The sequence below is a fragment of the Monodelphis domestica genome, chromosome 1 (assembly GCF_027887165.1).
Source record: "Monodelphis domestica isolate mMonDom1 chromosome 1, mMonDom1.pri, whole genome shotgun sequence".
Taxonomy (NCBI): Eukaryota; Metazoa; Chordata; class Mammalia; order Didelphimorphia; family Didelphidae; genus Monodelphis; species Monodelphis domestica.
In genome coordinates, this window is record NC_077227.1 from 339,361,085 (window position 1) to 339,385,941 (window position 24,857).

General features: G+C 38.3%; 1 protein-coding gene across 14 annotated transcripts in view; it reads left to right on the plus strand.

Annotated features, from left to right (window-relative positions):
• The window catches only part of LOC100026963 (protocadherin alpha-C2), a 275,774-nt gene that overhangs the window by 31,368 nt on the left and 219,549 nt on the right, over window positions 1–24,857 (plus strand). For 2 of the 14 annotated variants that reach the window (XM_007473770.3, XM_056811421.1), the window contains exon 1: window positions 3,876–6,263. The exons of 8 other annotated variants lie outside the window; for them this stretch is intronic. In XM_007473770.3, the coding sequence (XP_007473832.1) occupies window positions 3,876–6,263 (2,388 nt within the window). Of the gene's footprint in view, window positions 1–3,875; window positions 6,264–8,858; window positions 14,058–15,886; window positions 22,315–24,857 lie in introns of those variants that run through there. 4 more of the 14 variants (XM_056811418.1, XM_007473763.3, XM_056811423.1 and 1 more) reach the window with 4 other exon arrangements.

The window sequence follows — 24,857 nt, forward strand, 5'->3', positions numbered from 1 at the left end:
CTCCATTTACTTCATTTAGTACTCCTCCCATATCCCTCTTTAAAATACACTGTTATTTCTGAAAACTTCCCCTGGGAGCTCAAACAGCTAATTCCTTTTCATTTTACTTATTTAATATTTTGGAACATTGGGTGACATTCATATTTTCATTTGTTTATAATGAATAATAGCTTATGTATGTAGGACTTTAAAGTCTGTCAAGTGTTTTACATATATTCTCATTCTTTCATCGGGACTCAGTATTTCAAGTTTCTTCTGGTACAGTAATGAATATTATGGAAAAATAAGTCATTTTAAACTTCATTTTTATTCTAAAATCTTTGTTATACTTTTGAGTACTTTTTGAATATGTTTTTAGGTTCCTAAATGAACATTTTAATGGTCTTCATAATTTTGATAGAGAAAATAGTTTTTTGGTGTACACATATCTTTTCAAAAGAGTAATTGAGATGTATCAAAAGCCTTCTTGGTAGCAAGAACCTTTAATACTCATTCAGTTTTTTTTAATACTCTTACTTTCTGCTTTAGAATTACTACTATGTATTCTCCCCTCTTATTCATCTTTAAAGGAGGATCCTTTGTCAGAAAATAAATTATTTTCACTTGTGGAATTTCTTGCTGAATAAACTAAAGTAGCTTTATTAGCTTTCTTTATTAGATGAGCTCAATATTTCCTGAAGTGGAGTCTCTTTAGGATCTTAGATAAAAGTAGCAAGGTTTTATTCTTTATTAAAAATGTATTTTGTTATCCCATAACCTGCCAATGCCTCTTAATCATGTGTCCTTTTGTGCAAGTGGCTATTGTCATTTTCCTGTGACTTTAGAGAAGTTGTTCTATTTGATGTTAGAAATCCTCAGGATATTTTCCTGTTTTGTTTTTTTTTTTCTGAAATTTTTTTGGGGTAGATGATCTATCAGCTGACAACGTTGTTTAGTCTTCCTTAACTTTATGAGATCTTTGGTTATCTTGCTTGCATGTACTCATAACAAGGAAACCAGAAGATTCATAATGAAGTTTATACACCAACATTCTTTGTAGAACATGAAGACTGAAGTGAAGAAATTTCACTTGAGAGCTTGATAATTTCTTCATAGAGACACACTCACAGACACAGAAAGATAGAAACAGGGAAAGAGAGAGTTAGAGAAAAAGAGATGGAGAGAGTGAGGAAAAGGGAAGAAAAGAGAGGGAGAGGATAGAGAAAGGGAGTTGTTGGAGAGAGAGAAAGGGAGAGAAGCACTACAGTTAGGGAGAAAGGGAATGAAGCACTACAGTAACCAAGGAAAGGAACTTTTCAAAGGAATGCAATGTTAACAAGTTGATGACAGAGCTTTGATCTATACATGTAGTAGAGGCAGAATGAACAGTTGTTTTTTTTTTTTATTTCAGGAGTTGTTTTTGAGAAATTCCTTTGCAACTTTCATCCCTGTGACCAATTTTGTGCTAATGTGAAAAAATGTCATCTCTAAGCTGTCAATTTTGCTTTTCTTTCCATAGTTCTCTTTGGTGGAATTTAATTTTGTGGGAAACTATCATGCTAATAATATTTTTTTAAAAGGGGGATTCCTGCTCAAGCTAGATTGTATTTAGTTTATTCACAACTACCTACAATATTTTCTCTAGTAATATTATCCTGATATATTATGTTGATGTTCAGTTATTCAGTAATGTCTGACTCTTTACATCTCCACAGACCATTGCAGGCAAGGTTCTTCTATTCTCCATTATCTCTCAAAGTCTGTCCAGTTTCATGTTAATTGTTTCAATCACACGATCTATTCATCTCAACCTCTGCTGCCTCCTTTTCCCTTTGCCTTCAATCTGCAATTCTAATATAGTGTGTTGGCAATTAATTTCAGATTTATTTAATCTGAAAATCTAATGAGAATGTTATCCCAATCATTGATGAAAATGTTAAATAATACACAGGCAAGAATAGATCCTAGAAGCTCTCTATTGGAGACATAAGTCCAAAATGACACCAAGGCATAAATAAATAATGTTGGCATCTGATAATGTAGCCAATTCTGAATTCATCTAACTGTACTGTTACCTCTTTCACCTTATAACTTCACCTAGACAACTGGAATAGTATGAGAAACTTTTTCAAAAGTTTTACAAAACTATGTCTATCCAAATGGTATAGTTTTAAATTTTAATAACTGTCAAAAATAGCTATGAATCATTCTGTAAGTTATGATGACTCTAAGTAATTGTTACTTTCATTTTTACATGTAGACTCTCAATTTACTTAATAATATGTTCTAAATATTCACTAGGTATTGAAGTCAAGCCCAACAATTTATATTTTTGTAGAATTCATTCTATTGTCATTTTTTTGAAAACCAGGATAACACTCTCCAGTTATGTGACATTACTTTCCAGCTTAGAATCAATGCTTTGTATTGGTCCTAAGGCAGAAGAGCAGTAAGGGCTAGGCAACAGAGGTGAAGTAACTTGCCCAGTGTCACACATCTGGGAAATGTCTGAGTTCACATTTGAACCCAGGACATCCCATCTCTAGGCCTGGCTTTAATCTTTCAAAGATCTTTGACAGTGGCTCCATAATCACAATCTACAGTTCTTTCAATAGCATGAAATTCAATTCTCAAGTACCAGGTGACTTGAATTCATTTAGGTGGTTTTTTTATTGTTTTCTAACTTATTTTCAATTTTCATATCCTACTAATCCTACTACATATCCTACTAATTTTCATGTTGTCTTTTCTGGTCCAAAGCTCCTTCTCCTTCACAGAGCAAACTATAAAGTAAGGGGTTGATGAATTCTGCTTTTCTGAAATTGTATGTTATCACCACTATATCTGTTTGAGGAGTATTTTCCCTTTTCTGATCCTTCTTTTCCTCCTTCAAAAAGAATTTTCTTAGAATGAAGGGTTGTCCTTCATACTCTGCCAAAACTAGAGATCCAAGACATCCAACAGTTACTTGAAAATATAGAATTGGAGTTCAGGAAAGACATTATTATTGGATTATAGATTTGGGAATCAAACTTATTCAGATAACTCAACTCAGGAATATTACCGAAAGAAAAATAGAGACAAAAGAATAGGGTCCAGTGCATTCAGAAAATCAGCACCTCAAGATATTTCCTTCAACATTGCTTCTTTCCTCCCTTGGGTTCTGAGACATAGCCATTTTCTCGATGCACTCTTTAAAGTAAAGAAATATATCATGCTGATTACAACTCAGTTATCATCAATATTTTATAAAAAAATCATATGGAGAAAGCTAAAAAGACGTTTTCTTTCTTTCCTCACACTGCCTAGTAAACTTAGGACCCGCCCCCCCCCCATATTGTGCCATGTTAACACACCTATGTTAGAGATCTCTTATTATGTTTAGTTTTTCTTGTGGATAGATTACTTAATCTCTCATCTTGGTATTCAAAGAGTCTAGCACAGTGCTTTGCATGTAATCTCTTAACGGTCCTCGGTTTTAATTTTTTCCTGCTGAACAAAGACTGCATTACTTCTACATTCAGGTAGCAGAAACACTGAAATGGATAATATTGCTTTATGAAATCGTGAGAATAGTATTCTTTTGCTCCCCTAGACACTCAAGTGTGGGAAAATGAGGATATATATTATTTTCTATTGCAAATACAGTAACGAGAATTACTAAATCGAGTCTGTGTACCACTTAGTATCGACCACATGATGTCGCTGCCTACCACGAAATAGTCTCCCCTCCCCAGAAGGCCAAACCTCACATTTCGCATTAAAAAGAACTATTCAGTGGGAGAGTGAATGATGGCGGATTCAGCAGAATAGATTTAAAAGAATCAGAGAACAATATTTACCTTTATTCTCTAAAGATGATTCATTGATTAGAACAATTCCACGGAGGATCTGCAATGTTTTTTTCCCGGGTAGGCGGCCTGGGAAGCCGGCATCTGCTGTTTTCATTTATGCTCTGTACAGCCTGTGAGGTAGGGAGCAGCCAGGTCCATTACTCGGTGCTGGAGGAAGCAAAACACGGTACGTTCGTGGGGAGGATCGCCCAGGACTTGGGTCTGGAGGTTGGGGAACTGGTGTCTAAACTGTTCCAGGTGGTGTCCAAGGGCCGCAGGGACTACCTGGAGGTAAATGGGCAGAATGGCGTTTTGTTTGTGAATTCTCGGATCGATCGTGAGGAGCTGTGCGGCCGCAGTCTCGTTTGTAGCATCCACCTGGAGGTGATCGTGGACAAACCGCTGCAGGTTTTCCATGTGGAGGTAGACATCAAAGATATTAATGATAATCCGCCCGTGTTCCCAGTGAAGGAACAAAAGCTATTTATTTACGAATCCAGGTTGCCAGACTCTAGGTTTCCGCTAGAGGGTGCTTCTGACCCAGATATTGGGACTAACGCCTTGCTTACGTACTCTCTCAGCACCAATGATTACTTCATACTAGACGTGAAATCAAAGAACGAGCAAGACAAACTGGTTGAGTTGGTATTGAGGAAACCTCTGGACCGAGAAGAAGTTCCTGAGCATCATTTAATACTGACAGTCACAGATGGGGGCAAACCTGAGCTGACAGGCACAGTACAGCTACTTATCACAGTCCTGGATGTGAACGATAACGCCCCCACTTTTGAGCGATCAGAATACGAAGTGAAGATTCTAGAAAATGCTGCGAGAGGGACTTTAGTGATCCAACTGAATGCCTCTGATGCGGATGAAGGCATCAACGGAGAGATAGTATACTCTTTCAATAGTCTCGCTTCACCTTTGATTAATGACAAGTTTCAGATAAATCCAGATACAGGAGAAATTTCAATTCAAAGATATTTGGACTTCGAAGATATAAATTCTTATAAATTTCGAGTTGACGCAACAGATAAAGGGAATCCGCCCATGGTTGGACATTGTACTATCAGAGTGGATGTCGAGGATACCAATGATAATGCCCCGGAGTTGTCGGTGACATCACTGTCACTACCTGTCAGAGAGGATGCTCCTCCAGGCACGGTTATAGCCCTCATCAGTGTGTCCGACCGTGACTCTGGAGCCAACGGACTGGTGACTTGCTTTCTGTCCCCTCCTTCTCCTTTCACGTTGGTGTCCACTTTCCGGAATTACTACTCGCTGGTGCTGGAGGGCTCTGTAGACCGCGAGAGCATGTCAGTCTATGAATTGGTGGTGACAGCGAGAGATGGCGGGTCTCCAGCGCTTTGGACTTCTGCCAGCGTGATGGTCGGTATTGCGGATGTTAACGACAACGCGCCAGCCTTCGAGCAGACTTCGTACACCTTATTTGTGAAAGAGAACAACCCCCCGGGTAGTCATATCTTCACTGTGTCCGCATCGGATCCTGATGCTGAGGAGAACGCGCTGGTGTCATACTCTCTGGTGGAGCGCCAGGTGGGGGAGCGTCCGCTGTCGAGCTACGTGTCTGTGCACTTGGAGAGCGGGAAAGTGTACGCCCTGCAACCTCTGGACCACGAAGAGATAGAGCTGCTGCAGTTTCAGGTGAGCGCCCGAGACTCTGGAGTCCCTTCCTTGAGCAGCAACGTGAGCCTGCAGGTGTTCGTGCTGGACGAGAATGACAATCCACCTGTTGTGCTGCCGCCTCACTCTGGTGTTAGCCCAGTGACAGAGCTGGTGTCACAATCGGTGGCTGTGGGGCATGTGGTGGCGAAGATCCGAGCTGTGGATGCAGATTCAGGGTATAATGCGTGGCTGTCTTACGAGCTACTGCCAGAAGTCAGTGTTGGGCATAGACCTTTCCGCGTGGGTCTATACACAGGAGAAATCAGCACAACACGGACCCTGGATGAGTCGGATGGACCGCGACAGACACTACTAGTGCTGGTGAAAGATCATGGAGAGCCCACATTGAAGGCTACTGCAACAGTGACTATGTCACTTGCAGCGATTGGGCAGACGTTTCAAGGTTCTTCTGTGACTTCTAGGGACTTTGAAAAGAGTGGTGTAGGGCAGAAGGTCCTGATGAATGTGAATGTCTATCTGATAATTGCCATTTGCTCCGTGTCCAGTCTCTTGGTGTTGAGTCTGCTCCTGTATGTGGCAATTCGGTGCTCCTCTCCCTCTCAGAGCTTTTGTGGACCTGGGAAGTCTACTCCAGTATGTTCAAACACTGTAAGAAGCTGGTCTTATTCCCATCAGCAAAGACAGAAGATTTGTTCAGGGGAGGGTCCTGCCAAGAACGACCTCATGGCCTTTAGCCCCAATCTTCCACCGTGTCCAGGTTTGCAGGGTGGAGAACAGGCAGAGAATATCCAGAATTTGGGGAAAGTGAGTATGAGTTTGACTTTTCAGGTCAATTTTTTTTTTATGTTGACTTGGAGTTTCAGAAACTTTCCCTATACCTATACCTAAATTCCTTTTTTTTTTTTAATAGAGACATCTAGTATTGCTTGAACATAGAATTTTGTTAATTTTAAATGTTCATTTTAAGTACTGGAATATTTTTGAGTTAAATAATTATACATATAAGTGCTTATGTATTATTGTTAGATTTAAATTAGTATCTTCAGGTTTTTATTTTACATGAATTTTATAACAATCACTTGAAATAGAAAAGGTAGATAAGCATAGATTTGAAGTTTCTTTCTTACTCTAAATCTGACTATGGGTAGCTCATCCTGCAGGATCTTCCATCTGTCTCTCCTGCCTGCTCAGGAGTAGTGACCGTGGTGGGCTTCACTCATACCCTTTTATTTATGTTCATGATTGCAGCACTGGCATGTGAAAAATGGGATGAATCAAGCCAGTAGTTCAGGAGGGGGAGGGGATGAAACTCTCTCTACACAGTATGATACCTTTGAGTCAAAGAGAGATTAATAGAGAATTCTTACTAATGGAGATTTTTAGCCATCTATCTTTTTGTAAACTACTTGACTAAATTTATTTATGCATAGATCTAGTCATCTGTCTGTCTTTCTATCCTATTCCTGTGATCTTTAGTAGCTCTCTTCTATGGATTTCTGACTTAACTGGCACTAAGGCCCTCCAGAAGTCAAACTTAAAAATTATGTTGTGTTACTCCTCTCCATAGATTGGTCTTTAACAAGATGGAATACTTTGTCCTCCAACATTCCTTCATATTTTTAGAGTCTGTTTTAGAGATCATGTTTTCCATTCCATGTTTGGCTGTTAAATTACTACTTAACTGAAATCCACCTCTTTCTTTTAAAAATATTATTTATTTCTTTTAAATATTAAACATTTTTGAGTTCCATATTCTATTCCTCCCTCTAACCCCTCTCTCATCCATTGAGAAGGCAAGAAAAATGATGTAATTATAAATGTGAAATCATGCAAATGATATTTCAGTTTTAGCCATCTTGCAGAAAAGCAAGAGAAAAATCTCATTTAGCATTTGTAGTTGATCACTTCTCTTTATGGAGGTGGATAGCATTTTTCATCATGACTCCTTTGAAATAGTCTTGGATCATTGTATTGATCACAGTGGATCATCTTTACAATATTGCTGTTATTGTGTACAAATTTCTCCTGGATCTGATCACTTCACTCTGAATCAACTCATTGAAATCATCTCCTTCTTAGTTTTTTAATAGCACAATAGTATGTTATTACAATAATATAACACAACTGATTTTGCCATTGTCCAATGAGCATCCCTTAAATTCTCATTCTTTGCCACCATAAAAAGAACTGCTTTATTTTTGTATACATGTCTTTTCCCTTTTCTTTAATCTTTTTGGTTTATGGACCTAATAGTCATATTGATCATTTATCATTTTGAGAATAGCTCTTATTTTTTTTATATTTGTCTGTGTCCTATTTCTTATATTTGAGAATATAATATTTGAGAAACGAGGCCTCTAAATTCAGCAAAATTGGTTTTGTTTGTGCAAAACGTTTTAAATTTCATATAATCAAAATTATCATACTTCCCATGATTTTCTCTCTTTTTTGTCATAAAAAATTTCCATGCTCCCCTAAATTGCTTACAGTATCACCCTTTGTAGCTAAATTATATACACATTTTGACCTTATCTTGGTATATAATGTGAGGTGTTTATTCATGCCTAGTTTCTGCAAAACTGTTTTCCAGGTTTTCCATCAATTTTGATTAGTGAATTCTTATCCCCAAAGTTTGGACCTTTGGGTTTATGAAACACTAAATTATAGTCATCATTTTACTTCTGTGTAATGTGTACCTAAGCTATTCTCTGGACCCACCAACCTATTTCTCTATTTCTTAGCCAGTATGAGGTTGCTTTGATGATTATTGCTATATAATATAATTTGAAATCTGTTGCTATTAGGCTGCCTTCCTTCACTGTTTTTCTTTAATTTCCTTGATATTCTTGACCAAATTCCACTTTAAAGAAGCCTCCTCTATTTTCATGTGTAAGATCTCTTCTTTCCCCTCTGACATCCAATAACACTTTGTTTTGCTCTCTCCAAAATTTTCTTTAAAATGTACATTCAAATACCATGTGCCATAGGATGATGTCTGGTCAAAGGTTTACACCTCCAGAATCTATTTCTTGATTCTTATCTACCTGTGGTTCTTGAAATGATGGTCTTTCATTTCTTTGAGTTCTACATTTGCAGCATCAAATTTCCAATACAACAATGTCTGGTGTGCCTTTATTCTTCATACCTGAAACTTCAGATTCAGCTTTGATACATCTCTTGAGTGTTCTTTTTAAGATGGCATTAACTATGTCACTTCAGCCAGTTTTAACCAAGTGATACATTTCTTCTCATTCATCTTGTGCTCTTAGTTTTGATTGTGGTGCTGTCATTTTTATCATCAGTAAATTTAATAATCTAAGGACCAAGTAATCTTTTTGTTATCATAAAGACTGTTTAAAACTGCAATTTCATTGGTAAGAATATACCAATTTTATATGAAAAAATTTTAGTGACTTTTTAGAAAAAAGGAAAATCTCACTGATTTTAAGAGCTTTTTTTGTTTTAAATAATTATATTTAAGTTGATATTTACTCTCTCTCTTTTAAAGAATTCATTCAGATATCATTTCCATGGTGGTCAAAGAATATTGGCCATTTTGCTAGATCAGGAACACAGATTGTTAATAAATATCTAATGTTTGGTGAAGATTATTATTTTCCTTTGTCTTCTGTTGCATGTTTTTATACCTTTCTCAGGTCCCTCTAGTTCCTTAAGAGGTTTTATTTCTATGGAAGAAATATTGATACTTAATAATTTTAGGGATATTGAAGGAATAGAGATTTTTTTCACCAATATGTTTGACATCTCTGTTCATTTTATGAGAATATTAAATTTGAGTCTCTAAGATGCAGGATCTGCAATTTGTGTTTGTACTCATGGAATTATTATATAAATATTATTTGTTAAGATAATTAGCTCATGGAAGCAGAGGTTGCTAAACCTATTTCCTCTATAATTATGCTTTTATTCTTTGGAAGGAGTAAAAGTGGAAGGATTTGAAATAAAGAGAAAGAATACTAAAAATTATGGGGGATGGCATTGAACTCCTGTTAGTTTCTTTCACAATAGAAATTTCCCCTGCATTTTTAATATATTCATAAATAAAGTAGTAATTTAGTTATAACATTCATGGTAAACTTAATGACCATTTCAGCAAGGGAGGTGGTCTAGGATTGAAGGATGAATAGTATTTACATAAGCAAAAATGAAGGGGAAAGGGAATTCTTCATAGAATAAACAGTTTTCCTATTAAATATTATAGGGAGGTCAAGGAGAATCGCTATCAAAAAGCAATCAAATTAATTTATTGGATTATCAAATCAAAATATTTCGGGGAAAATTTAGGTGATGCAGTTAGTGTACATGACAATTATAATTAATTTTTTAAACAAAATTTTTGACCTGTCATTTAATTGGGGTAGGGTAGGAAGCTTCTAGGGATAGAGAGATTTCTGTGATGTAGATCAGCATTTGTTTTGGAGATGAGGGTCCTAAAGAGTTGTCTGGGAACACTGAGAGTTTAAATTATGGTCCCAGGGACATTAAGGCAGTATGTGTGTATCATAACTTGAATCCACGTTTTTCTGACTTCTAAGTTGGCTCCTGTGTTATATTCCTCATCGGTATTTATCTTACCCTATAACCCCTTCTATCTTCTTAACTTATTGATTACTGTTGAATGCATTACCCTTCTCCCAGTTCCTTAGACTTGCAACCTAGGTGTCATCTTTGATTCCTCACTCTTTCATCATCAATATCCAATTTACTGTCGTGCCTTCTTTCACTTGCTTTCTCAATATCTTTTAATGTTCCACCTTCTCTTTGACATTTCTACCATCCTGGTACAGGCCCTCATCACTTTAAACCTGAACTATTGCAGTAGTCTACTTGATAGACTTGCCTGCCCTAAGTCTTTAAGTGATCTCCCTTAAGTGTAGATTTGATTATGCCCCTCTTAAACTCCAATGATTCCCTATCATCACCAGAATCAGGTAAAAAATCCTCTATTTAGCATACATAGCCCTTCATAAGTTGTTGTACCATTCTAGTCATCTCATACCTTACATAACTTCTGGGTCCTACAGATATACTCTACAATCCAGTTGCATTGGCTCCCTTGCTTTTCTTCAAACAAGACATTCCTTCCTTTGGTTCTGGGCATTTTCTATGGTTATCCTACATCTGTGGAATCTCTCTCTACTCATTTCCACCTCTTGGATTCTATGACTTTTTGAAAGTCTTACCAAAAATCCCAGCTGATACAAGAAACCTTCCCAATCTTCCTTAATTCCTTTGTCTTTCTTCTGTTATATCCAAACTATATTCTGAACACAACCTATTCATAAACAGTTGTTTGCACATTGTTTCTCCTATTAGATTGTGAGCTCCTTGAGAGCAGAGGCTGTGTTTTCTCTCTCTTTTTTTGCATACTAAGTCCTTATCATGGTGTCTGGCACAAAGTGGCATTTAATATTTATTGACTATTTGTAAGTGCATCATAAATATTTTAAAATGCAAGATTAAGTTCACACTTACATAGTACTCTAAGGTTCACTAAATAATTTTCTTGTCCAGCTAGCATTATTGTTTCTATTTTACATATGAAGAAACAGACTCTAGGAGGGTAAGCCCAAGGTCACAGTAAGTAGCTTTCAGAAGTTAGACCCAAGACTCCTGACTCTTCTGATTCTCCAATGTAGTACTCTTCCCATATATACTGGAGTTAATGTTTAGTATTCTAATACGTACAAATTTTCTAGTTCTACAACAGGAAGTACTAAGATCGTTTTCTTTCCTTTATTACATTACTTTCTTTCTGAATATTTAAAACTGATTTAAAGATATAAAATAATTAAAGCACCATTTCCATCAGAACGAAGAAGCAGAAGTAGTTACAGTGCTAATATCCTTTTCTTCGACGGAGAAAACTGCAGTTCTGTGTTGCAAGAGCTCGCAAAATCAAGAAAACAAGCAACCAGTTATGAAACAAAACTAAACGAAGGGGAATGTTGAGTTGTTCTTTTCCACCATAAAGAAAATATTTGACTTACGCTTTGTTGCCACATGATGTCGCTGTCCACCACGAAATGTCGCTAAACAATATCTTTTAGGTGTTGGAAAGAGGTTCAATATGTGAAGCAATGGCGGATGCTGCAGAGTAAGACTGGGATAAACGGACACCAATATTTGCCTTTAATCCATATATTTGAGCTACCATTTGGGATAAAGCACAGCGTATTTGCGATGATGTTTTCCCAGGGAGGCATCTTAGGAGCCCAGCAGTTGCTACTTTCATTGCTGCTCCACACAGCCTGGGAGGTAGGGAGCGGCCAGGTCCATTACTCGGTGCTGGAGGAAACAAAACACGGTACGTTTGTGGGGCGAATTGCCCAGGATCTCGGTTTGGAGGTCGGAGAGCTGGTTTCTAAGCTGTTCCGGGTGGTGTCCAAGGGCCGCAGGGACTACCTGGAGGTAAACGTCCAGAATGGCATTTTGTTTGTGAATTCTCGAATAGATCGTGAGGAGTTGTGCGGCCGCAGTCCTGTTTGTAGCATCCACCTGGAGTTGATCGTGGACAAACCGCTGCAAGTTTTCCATGTGGAGGTAGAGATCAAGGATATTAATGATAATGCTCCTTCGTTTCCAGTGAAGAAACAAAAGCTGTTTATTTCAGAATCTAGGATGCCAGACGCTAGGTTTCCGCTAGAGGGCGCGTCTGACCTAGATACTGGGACTAATGCTTTGCTTACTTACAGGCTCAGCGCAAATGATAACTTTATTCTAGAAGTAAAATCAAAGAATGACCAAAATAAATTAGTTGAGTTAGTGCTGAAAAAACCTCTAGACAGAGAGGAAGTTTCTGAGTATCACTTAATACTGACAGCAACGGATGGGGGCAAACCAGAACTCTCAGGCACCCTGCAGGTGCTCATCACGGTTCTGGATGTGAACGATAACGCCCCCACTTTTGATCGATCAGAATACGAAGTGAAGATACTAGAAAATGCAGCCAGTGGAACCTTAGTGATCAAACTGAATGCTTCCGATGCGGACGAAGGCATCAATAGGGAGATAGTATATTCTTTCAATAGTCCCGCTTCACCTTTGATTAATGACAAATTTTATGTAAATTCGGAAACAGGAGAAATTTCAATTCAAGGTCATCTGGATTTTGAAGATGTTAATTTGTATGAAATTCGAATTGACGCGACAGACAAAGGGAGTCCCCCAATGGTGGGTCACTGTACGGTCCTGGTGGAAGTCCTGGATGCCAATGATAATATTCCCGATGTCGTAGTGACGTCGTTATCTCTCCCGGTCAGAGAAGATGCCCCTTCAGGTACAGTCATTGCCTTAATCGGCGTGTCTGACCGAGACTCCGGTGCCAATGGGCTAGTGACTTGTTCCTTGTCACCCCCTGGACCCTTCACGCTGGTGTCCACTTTCAGAAATTACTACTCGCTGGTGCTGGAAGGTTCTGTGGACCGTGAGAGTGTACCAGCCTATGAACTTGTGGTGACTGCGAGAGACGGCGGGTTGCCAGCGCTTTGGGCCACAGCCAGCGTATCTGTGGTCATTGGAGACGTGAATGATAACGCGCCAGCCTTTGAACAGTCTTTGTACACTGTGTTTGTGAAGGAGAACAACCCACCAGGCAGTCACATCTTCACTGTGTCCGCGTCTGATCCGGATGCGCAAGAGAATGCTCTGGTGTCCTACTCGCTGGTGGAGCGGAGGGTGGGGGAGCGTCCGCTGTCAAGCTACGTGTCTGTGCACTCAGAGAGCGGGAAAGTGTACGCCTTGCAGCCTCTGGATCACGAGGAACTGGAACTGCTGCACTTCCAGGTGAACGCTCGGGATGCAGGTTTCCCTGCCTTAGGCAGCAATGTAAGCCTGCAAGTGTTCGTTCTCGATGAAAATGACAACTCTCCGGTGGTCCTGGCCCCACACTCGAGTGGTGTCCCAGTAACTGAGTTGGTATCCCAGTCGGTGGCAGCGGGCCACGTGGTGGCCAAGATCCGGGCAGTTGACGCGGATTCAGGGTACAATGCGTGGCTCTCTTATGAGTTACAGCCTGAGTTGGGTGTTGGGCGCAGCCCTTTCCGCGTGGGTCTATACACCGGAGAGATCAGCCTAACTCGGGCTCTGGAGGAGTCGGATGGGCCGCGGCAGACGCTGCTGGTGCTGGTGAAAGATCATGGAGAGCCAGTCCTGTCTACCACAGCCACTGTGTGTGTGTCAGTGGTGGAGAGTGGACAGAAGTCGAATACTTTTTCAGGAGAGTCCAGGATCTCAGGAAAGTCTGGTGTGGGAAAAGAAACTGCGCTGGTGGATGTGAACATCTATTTGATCATCGCCATTTGCTCAGTGTCCAGCCTGTTGGTGCTGAGTGTGTTGCTGTATGTGGCCCTTCGGTGCTCTGCGCCTCCACAGGCATCATATGGGCCTGGTAAGCCTACTTTGGTCTGCTCAAATGAGATGGGCAGCTGGTCTTATTCTCAGCAGCGAAGGCAGATTTGCTCTGGAGAAGGAGCAGGCAAGAACGACCTCATGGCCTTCAGCCCTAACCTCCCTCCGTGTCCTATTTCTGGGGAAAGAGGCCAAAAGCAAGAGGCTCTCTTGGATAGCTCAGAAAAGGTGGGTGATTATTGGTTTCTCATTTTTTATTTTGTTTAGGTGCAAATTGCCATTTTCCCACACTATTTGACAATTTTTGTGGCTTAATGTTCATCCTTTAAAAGTTTCCTTTTTGTCTCTTCAAATTGTGTTTCCCATTTCTTAAATAATATAAGATTCTAGAATGATCTTTTTTCCTCTTCCATTTGCTTCTTTCTTTCTTTTAAGTATGCCCCTTCATAGGCCAAAGTTTTCATATATATTTTACTAATGAAAGCATAAAAGTGGTACTATTCTTTGGCTAGTTTCCATTACATCTCTCTATTAGGCCCCCCACCCATAATCATTTTGTGTCATATATATCATTAGTATGAATGATATTATCTTATGCACGTTTAAGTCTCATTTTGATTGTTCTTGAATGCATTCCACTTCTTTGATAGGCAAAATCAATATTTGGATAATAATCTTTAAAAAACATCTAATTGCTCTGTGTTAATTGAATTGTATATTCATTTCGAAGAATGTTTTTAAAGCATACAATTAATAGTCTATGCTATAACTAATGAGCATTTGTATAACACTGAGGTTTGCAAAATATTTTGCATGTGTTTTTGCATTTGTTCCTTAAAACAGCCCTGTGAGGTAAGTGGTATCCTCATTTTATAAATGTGGAAAATAAAGCTTGCTATAGATTGTGGTAGTGATTCCAAGTGACTCTTGTGGACTTTGAATTTATTAATATACATGGACTTATATACATGAGAACATATGTGTGAATGTGTGGTCAGGAAAAAGAGAGAGGTCAAAGACTTGTTGATTATACGACAGCTAAATCTTGAACATTTTCTTACAAAAAGAAATGATAAGCACTCGATGCAGTGAGCACCAAAGGACATCACCAAGTAATAAAATCAACTACATTTTAACAGACAACAAAAGATTTGTAATGGATGTGGAAGTTATCCCTGGGTCAGCTTTCTGCCCACAGTCAAACCATGCATTTGTCAAAGCTAAGATTAAAATTTTTAATAAGCAAGAAGAAAAAAGTAATGAGAAAAGGAATGATGTACAATAAAGGAGATTTAATCTTGGATCACTTAAACAGGCAATATAAAAATATGCAATGGACAACAGAAATTATATTGATGCTGACAATAATAATTTCATCCAGAAGTGAAGCTATGGTAGATATTTTCTTACAAGATGAAAAGAATCAAGCAAATGTCATAGTCAACAAAGTTGTTACTTCCTGGTTAAAAAGATACAGTTGATTGCTAAATGCAGCACCAGGGTTAAAAAATAGGCACATCTGTATAACCTCTGGAGAATGAATATATGAACCAACAACGTAGTCCCTCAGGTGTTTACAGAGGAAGTAAAATGGCATTAAGGAGAATAATGATAAGAAAAGCATATTACTGGATCAAATATAAAGGATATATGTCAAACTTTTAAATAAATTACAGTTAGACATTGAGGGTATGTGTGTGCAACCCATTTATAGAGAAGATCCTTTATAGAAGAGATACATGATGGAAGCAATAGCACTTATGTGGGCATTGAAGGATTGATTTACAAGGTACCTGAAGGAGGAGAATCTATCAAAGTTATGAGGAAAAAAGCCCCCCAACTCTTAAAGATCCCAAATAAGATGACTAGGAAAACATCAACTAGTATGTGCTTACTCTTCCACCTATAGAACATTTAAAATAATTTCATTGATACACAAATTGAGAACATCCTTGATGACGGAATTAGTAGGATACCATCAAGATTTCATGGAGGCTATTAAATAATGTGCCATATCATCACTATCTCAATAATTGTCTTTAAGATGTAGAGAATAGACAATTCCATTGAGCTGATTAATTATTAATTATTTTAAAAACATTTGATTCAATAGTATAAAATATCACCTTAACATATTATTTTATAATAAAATGGTTCTATATATATTATAATAAATTGAATTTCCTTGGAAGATACAAAAACAGAAACAAACTTGTTTAATGATTTTCTGATAAAAACACCAGACCAGGCATAAAAGAGGGAGATGAATATTTGCCAAAAGAGTTCTCACTTTGATTAAGGAGATCAAATAATGAATTAATAAATATTAATTAAATACCTACTATGTTCCAAGTACTGTGCTAATTGCTGGAGATTCAAAAAGAGGAAAAAAACATACTTTGCACTCAAGGAGCTTATAATTTAATGGTGAAAATTAAGTGCAAATAAATATATCCAGGACAAGCTGTATACAGGATAAATAGGAGAAAATTAGCAGAGGAACATCACTGGAATTAAGAAAGTTGGGGAAGGCTTTCTATAGAATATGGAATTTTAGTTGGGACTTAAAGGAAGCCAAAAAGGTTAATGATTGGATCAGAGGAGGAAGAGCATTTCAGACCATCAAAGTATATGTCCCAGAAGTGAAAAGGAGGAGAATAGCATATTGGATTTCTTATACAGAAAAGCACTTACCAAGACCAAATTTCCTATAACAGCAAAGACCCATCCTTTCAATGTGAACATCTTACTGGTGTTGGTGAATATTAGAGAAACTTAGAATGCTACTGTATCTGAAGAAGTAATGGTGAACATCATACAGAGAGCAATGGAAAGTTGAATTATGGGTATGAGTAGTCTGAAACATATAACTAGTGATGCCCTCTGAAGCAGAGGATTTAAAGATGTCACCAATGAATTGTATGACTGAAAAAGGAAATAGAATTGTCATGTGACAAGAGGAATGGAAAATATACTTTAGTTGTTGGGAGAAATCAAAGAAGGCCTCCAGCAAGTTGGATAGATTCCTTGTGACTAACTTGTGTGGATAGGAATTCTAGTTGTAGAGGATGGGCAGCTAAAAGAAACTCTCAGCCTTCAATTCTAAAACATATTGGAATAAGGAAGAGATCTTTGCTTATTTCATGTGTGTAGCTAAGGATAAAAAGAATAGACTGGACTAGAAATCACAATTATGAATAGCTTGAATAAGGATGAATCAGATTGCAATGAAATTAAGTATAAAATTTAATGGTACATTCATGACTGTTAAGATGCAAATTCCACTATATATACATATATGCTTTTCAAAAATGAAGATATAAGTAAAATTTTTTATTAAGTTCAAAGACTAGCACACTATGTTAACAAGAGTAGAGTGTGGTAATACTTTAACATTTTTATAGAAATAGTTTTATCTAAGACTGAATTGAGAAAAGAGTTGAACTCTCTATGTCTATGACGGGCTTTGATGCAGCAGCATATTACAGCACTAAATAATTTTATCTGGAAACATTATATCTAATGTCCAATAATAAGCAAAAAATATGAACTGACTCTGATTTAGATGGCCATTATGTTGGGACTCAGAAGGGGATACTAGGGAAGTAGCAGTTGAAAATTAACATACTTGAGCAGAGGAGTTTGTAGCTATATGCAGCATGTTCAGGACCCAAGTTTCTCATTTCTCACAAGCTTGATAATTCATTTGAATCAGACAGTACATCCATTGGATACTATTTAAAATCAATTTTCCAGTAAAGGCCCTGCCTAGAATAGCCACTCATATGAATGTCTTTTAGCTCACTGAGCACCCGAAATATCATAATTGAATAGCTACCATGGAAATGTATCATTTCGTTTAGAAGAATAGACATTTTAAAAGAGAAGCATTGAACATTCATTTAAAAGCATAAGTGAATATAATTTATGTTTAAAATATAAATTACATCATTCAGCAGGCTGAAGGTACTGGGACCACATATCTTCTGTTTGGCCAAGGGGTTTGCTGCTAAAGGAACATGGCTTTTACATGTTACAGTGAATTACTGATGTGATTTAGAGGAAAGAGCACTGGATAAGGAATTAGAAGATTTGACTTGAAGGTAAACCTTGTATAATTACTAGTTCTTAGATCTTAAGTACATTAATCAATATCTCAGCTTCAATTACCTTATCTGTGACATGGAAAAATATCTCACAGGATTATGGTGAGGCCAAACTAACATAAGAGATAGTTTCTGTTACAGAGTTACAATTGCTGACTTTGGAATCAGAGGACCAGATCTGTGACTTTCTTCTTGTGTGACCTTGTGCAAGTCACTTTGTATAGGCTTCAACTTCCTCATAAATACAATAAGATATTTGGACTAAATAGCCTCCAAAATCTAGTACAGCTCTAAACCTATGTTATTACAAAGGCAAAAAAAGCTTTTTAAATAATGAGGAGCTACATCAATGTCAGTTATAATTATTAGTATCTTTAATTTTAGTAGCTTGTTAGGCAGTGCTAGGATTCAGACTCATGGAGTAAGGCAAAAATGGGGATGCTATAGGTTTTGAAGATAAGTTTCACTCATTTTAGGATTTTGTTTATGGGGTAACCTCATATGTCTTTGTTAGTAAGGTGTCATTTTCCTTCAAATTCCATTGGGTTTCATCCGTTCTAGGCAGAGATATGAAGATATAGAGAAAGCTATTTTCTCTTGAGGAATAATTACTTATAATATTTCTGACTAGATAATACTTTGACTTTTATACTTCCTTTTCACGTAGTTTTAAAGATATTATTTCTATTCACTGGGAGGCAGATGGCCTTAAAGTCAAGAAGATCTGGCTTTAAATCCTGTCAATGGCAATACAGGTTGTGTGATATAGGGAAAATAATTTAATTTCATTGTGCATGTCTGTAAGTTACAGAGCAAGTGATGATCTTCTTTGGTAGAGGGGATTTACTTATTAGGAATTCTCTAAACCAATGAAATGACAAGTCCAGGGGAAGAAGGAAAGAGGGCAATCTCAGATTTTCTCGATTTAAATAGATGATAATTTCTAGAGGAATTCAGATGTCAAAAATTTGGATTCATGAGCACAATATTAGGCTAAGGTACTTTTAAAGGGGTGTTATTATTCAAATGGCATTAAATAAGATTTCATATAACTTTCATAATGAAGTGATAGTCTTTTTTGTTTGAAGATGTAGAAGAAAAATGAAGTGAATAGTAATTTCTGTTTATTCTCCTAAGGTTGAAAATGAGAACCCTGGGAAAATAAAGCTTCTCCTTTTGAGCTATGATTTCTAACTAACATTGAAAAAATTTATAGATTGTGAATAATCTTTTCCCCCCAACCCTAGCAAAGTTAATAGAGGGGATAAAAAACATTTAAAACAGTAACAGCTTTGTAGAACCAATGGGAGACAATGTGACTTAATGGAAAGAAAATTGGCCATGAAGTCAAGAAGACCTGGGGTTTAAAGAAGTAGGGTTGAAATCTTAGACTGATTTGGCAAGGAGGGACATTTTCCATGCAAATGACTAAAAGTTTATAGCAAATGAAAGGAATATAAAAACCAATAGAGCCTGATACAATATTACAATACACTAATAGCTATTTCCCAAATTTCAGTCATAAAAATATCTATAAGCTTGTATGCATATTAACTATATATGAGAAGAAAAAAAAGAAAAAAATGAGAAAAAATTTCTTGGGTTTAATACGAAAATAGCATTGCGATGAAATTATTATTTAAAGAATTCTACAACACTTATTTAAAAAAAAAACCAGGATATTTTCAAGACAATGAAAAGGAAGAACAGAAAACCTAAGAAGACTAAAGAAATAAAACCAGCAACAAATTAATCGGGATAGTACTTACAAAATGAGCCACATGATGTCGCTGTACTCCGCAAAGTGAGTTTTTAAACAAAGGGAAACCACTTTCTCCCCAGTGTAGAAAGAAGCTCATTCAGGAGCTGCTTCGGAGAAAACAAAAAGGGCCAGAAACGAAAAACAACTAAATTTCAAGATTCACATAGCATTCTCAAGGATGATGTACATTTCGAATCCTAAATAGGTGCCATAATTCTAGAAGAAAAGATTTGCGATGGAATTTTCTGGGCAAGACGGCCTGAGGCTTTTTCAGTGGCTTCTCCTCTATTCAGCTTGGGAGATAGGGAGCGGCCAGATCCATTATTCAGTGCCGGAGGAAGCGAAACACGGTACGTTTGTGGGGAGAATCGCACAGGATCTGGGTCTGGAGGTCGGGGAGCTGGTGTCGCGGCTGTTCCGGGTGGTCTCTCCCGATCGCAGGGACTACCTGGACGTAAATTTGCAGAATGGCATTTTGTTTGTGAATTCTCGGATTGACCGTGAGGAGCTGTGCCCCCACAGCCCAGTCTGTAGCATCCACCTGGAAGTAATCGTGGACAAACCGCTGCAAGTTTTCCATGTGGAGGTGGAGATCAAGGACATTAATGACAACCCGCCTGTGTTCTCTGTAACACAAAAGAATCTGTTTATTTCTGAATCCAGCCCACTGGACTCTAGGTTTCCATTAGAGGGCGCAGCGGATGCAGACATCGGAGTGAATGCTGTTCTCTCCTATAAACTAAGCCCTAATGATTTTTTCACTCTGGATTTACAAAACAATGATGAGCAAATTAAACCTCTTGGGCTAGTATTAAAACAACTTCTAGACAGGGAAGAAATTCCTGAACTTCACTTACTGCTTACAGCCACTGATGGGGGCAAAGCAGAGCTTACTGGAACAGTTCAGCTGCAGATTATAGTATTAGATGTGAATGATAACGCCCCAAAATTTGACAAAAAACTCTATAAAGTTAGATTAGCCGAAAATTCACTCAATGGAACAATGGTATTAAAAGTAACTGCCTCAGATATGGACGAAGAAACAAACGGCCAAATTATTTATTCGTTTGCAAGAGAAGTTCCCCTAAATGTACTGTCTAAGTTCGCAATAGATCCAATGGATGGAGACGTTAGAGTGATCGGACACATAGATTTCGAAGAAAGTAAATCATATCAAATCCAGGTAGAGGCGACTGATCAAGGAATTCCCAAGATGGTTGGTCACTGCACGATCTTGGTCGAAGTAATGGACACCAATGATAATGCCCCTGAAGTGACAGTGAAGTCGCTGTCTCTCCCAGTTCCGGAAGATTCTCCATCAGGAACAGTTATCGCTCTCGTCAGCGTGTCTGACAGAGACTCGGGTGCCAATGGGCTGGTGACTTGCTCGCTGTCGCCCTCTGGGCCTTTCACATTGGTTTCCACCTTCAGAAATTACTATTCGCTAGTACTAGAAGGTTCTGTGGACCGCGAGAGCGTGCCCGCCTATGAGCTAGTGGTGACTGCGAGAGACGGTGGGTCACCAGCTCTTTGGGCCACAGCCAGCGTGTCCGTGGCCATCGCTGACGTGAATGACAATGCACCTGCCTTCGAGAAGCCTGTGTACACAGTATTTGTGAAGGAGAACAACCCTCCAGGCTGTCACATCTTCACAGTTTCGGCGTCTGACCCGGATGTGCAAGAGAACTCGCTAGTATCTTATTCGTTAGTAGAGAGACGGGTTGGGGAGCGTCAGCTGTCTAGCTATGTGTCTGTGCACTCGGAGAGCGGGAAAGTGTACGCCCTGCAGCCCTTGGACCACGAGGAGCTGGAGCTGCTGCAGTTCCAGGTGAGCGCCCGTGACGCGGGCTTCCCTCCCCTGGGCAGTAACGTGAGCCTACAGGTATTTGTACTGGATGAGAACGACAACGCACCAGTCGTGCTACCGTCTCACGCTGGGGTCAGCCCAATGACAGAGCTGGTGTCACAGTCAGTGGCTGTGGGTCATGTGGTGGCGAAGATCCGGGCAGTGGATGCAGATTCTGGCTACAACGCATGGCTGTCTTATGAGCTGCTGCCGGAGGTGAGCGTTGGCCGTAGACCTTTCCGTGTGGGTCTGTACACAGGCGAGATCAGCACGACACTGGTCCTGGAAGAATTGGATGGGCCAAGACAGATGCTATTGGTAGTGGTAAAAGATCACGGGGAACCCCCTCTATCAGCCACTGCCACTGTGAGCATATCTCTCGTGGATAGTGGGAAGGCGCTCAAGGCTTCCTCTGGAGTGTCCAGGTCAGTGGCAAGTGCAGGGAAGGCAGCAATGGCACTGGATGTGAATGTTTATCTAATAATAGCCATTTGCTCAGTGTCCAGTCTGTTGGTGCTGAGTCTGCTGCTGTATGTAGCGCTGCGGTGTTCTGCACCTCCACAGGGTGTGTGCGGGCCGGGGAAACCAGCTCTGGTGTGTTCCAGTGAGATTGGAAGCTGGTCCTATTCCCAGCAGAGACGGCAGAAGGTGTGCTCTGGAGAAGGAGGTGTGAAAAGTGATCTTATGGCCTTCAGTCCTAACCTCCCTCCGTGTTCTGGCCCAGTAGACAGTGCTGAGCAAGAGGCAGTTGGACAGGATAATTCTGGCAAGGTGGGTTTTAGGGATTATTATTGATTATACAATTTTATATTTGATAATAGGAGCTATTTCTCTAAGAAATTTACTTATATCTTTTGGCTCTGTTTTCTTCTTTTGGTTATTTTTTCTCTTTGATCCTTAAATTACACCTTGTTATTTCTGAAAACTTTCCCTGGGAGCTTAAATAGCTAATTTCTCCTCCTTTCACCTATTTAATATTTAGGAAATTGGGTGGTATTCTTATGTACATTTGTCTATAATGAAAAACAGCTAATGTATATAGGACTGATGTTTACCAAATACTTCACATATATATTTCATTATTTCATCCCGACTCCAATATATCAAGCTTCTTCCCATACCATAATGAATATTACCAAAAATAAGTCATTTTAAACTTTACTTTTATTCTAAAATCTTTGTTATAAGTAGTTCTCTTGAGTAATTTTTCTAATTTTCTAATCTAATTTTTCTAATAAAATAAATCTTTTTAGATTTCTAAATGAACATTTTAAAGGTCTTTATAATTTTGATAGAGAAAATAGAAGGTCTTTATAATTTTGATAGAGAAAATATTTCTTTTTTTTTTTGTGGTGTGTGCTTATCTTCAAAAGAGTAACTGAGATGCACCAAAAGCTTTCTTGGTAGCAAAAACATTTAATACTTATTCAGCTTTTTACAAACCCTTACTTTCTGTCTTAGAATTAATACTATATATAGGAGCTAAGGAGGTGCATATCCATTGAACCACCTAGTTGCCCCCTTCACCTTATTCAGTTTTAAAGGAGGATCCTGTGTCAGAGAATCAATTATTCTCACTTGTGGAATTTCTTGCTGAACAAATTAAAGTAGCTTTATTATCATTCCCTACTACCTCATGAACTCATTAGTTCCTGAAGTGGAGTTCCTGTAGGACTTTAGATACAAGTAGCAAGGTTTTATTCTTTGTAAAAGAAAGTAATTAGGTTGTCATAAGATAAACTGCCAATGTCCTCTATTCCTTATGCTTTTCTGCACATGGTTAGTCATTTTCCTGTGACTTTAGAGTAGTTGCTCCTTTGACTAAAGGAATTTATGCTGTGAGTCTGATGTCAGAAATCCTCAAGATATTTTCAGGATGTTTTTCTTAATTTTTTTTTTGGTACATGATCTGTTAACTAACAATTTTGCCTAGTTTTTCTTAACTTCATGGGATATTTGGTCATCTTGCTTCGATGTGCTCAAAACAAGGAAACCAGAAAGATCACAGTGAAGTTTATGCACCAGCATATCTTGTAGAGCATGAAGAATTAGAGAAATTTCATTTGAGAGCTTGATAATTCTTTCAGAGACACACAAAAACACAAAGAGAAAAAGAGATGGGAAGAAGACAGACTCAGAGAGGGAGAAAGAAACATCAGAGAAAAAGGGAGAGATGGAGAGAGAGGGAGAAGGGGAGAAAAAAGAGGGAGAGGAGAGAGAAAAAGAGTTGTTGGGAAAAGGGAAAGGGAGAGAGAAAGAGAAGATCAGCCAGAAATGTTTTGGAAAAGATATGTTTCAAGGTTAAGAAATAACTCACAGATTTGGTACCCTGAAAGACTGAATTATTTTAGTTCAAAACACTCTATAGGAACACACTTAAAAATATAGCTCATAAGCTTTCACTAGTTAACCTTTAATAACCAGAATGGCATAAACATTACTGATGAAGTCCTATACCCATAAATTTGGGGGAAAACTCTCCCCCAAATATACACAATGCCAGAGGAAAACTAGTATGGAGTCACATACATTTAGATAATTTTTCACCAAAGCAACTCAAGCTTCTAACATTTACAGGCTCTGAAATCTTTTATTTTCTCATTCTATCTTCATATTGCTCCATATTAGTGTATTAGCTCTATTGGGCAGGTCACCCAGGTGAACTCCGTGGGCCTATTTTTTACTATAGCTCACTTAATTCTATCTGATATCTCTTGATCTAATTCTGTGTTGCTCTTGGAGTTTCCTAGTGGATGAATTGCTGTGTTTTGAAATACCATAAAGGAAGGGAGTAGAGAGAAATTCTTTCCCTTTGCTTCATTTTGGAAGAGAAGGGCAAAAGAAAAGTAATTTCCTCTTAAGATCTGTTTGCTACCTCCACATGTAGCTCTCTTTTTGGTTGCCAGAGATGACTGAGTTCCTTCAATTTTAAGTGCCAGAGATAGATGCCTTCTCAGCATTTGCTCCTTGGACATCACCTCAAATGTGGCCTATCCTTCAGCAAACAGTGGCTAATTTCTCTATGATTCAAGCAAATGGTGTAGAGAATCTTTTACAAGGTATGAATGGGTCACTCCCAGGTTCATATCCTTTCTAATCTTCAAGTGGGTCATTTAGCACATGCTGTCACTCAAGGTTTCATGCTCTGCCATAATGCAACCACTTAAAAGTTTGAAGGGGATAAGACTTTAACTTATTTCTTAGATTCCATAATTTCCTCAAGTGGGTTAGGGAAACTCACATGATTATCCCATTCAGACTCCTCAAAATATGAGCATTTCCATAACAATACATTTTCTTTATCAGTAGTAGGG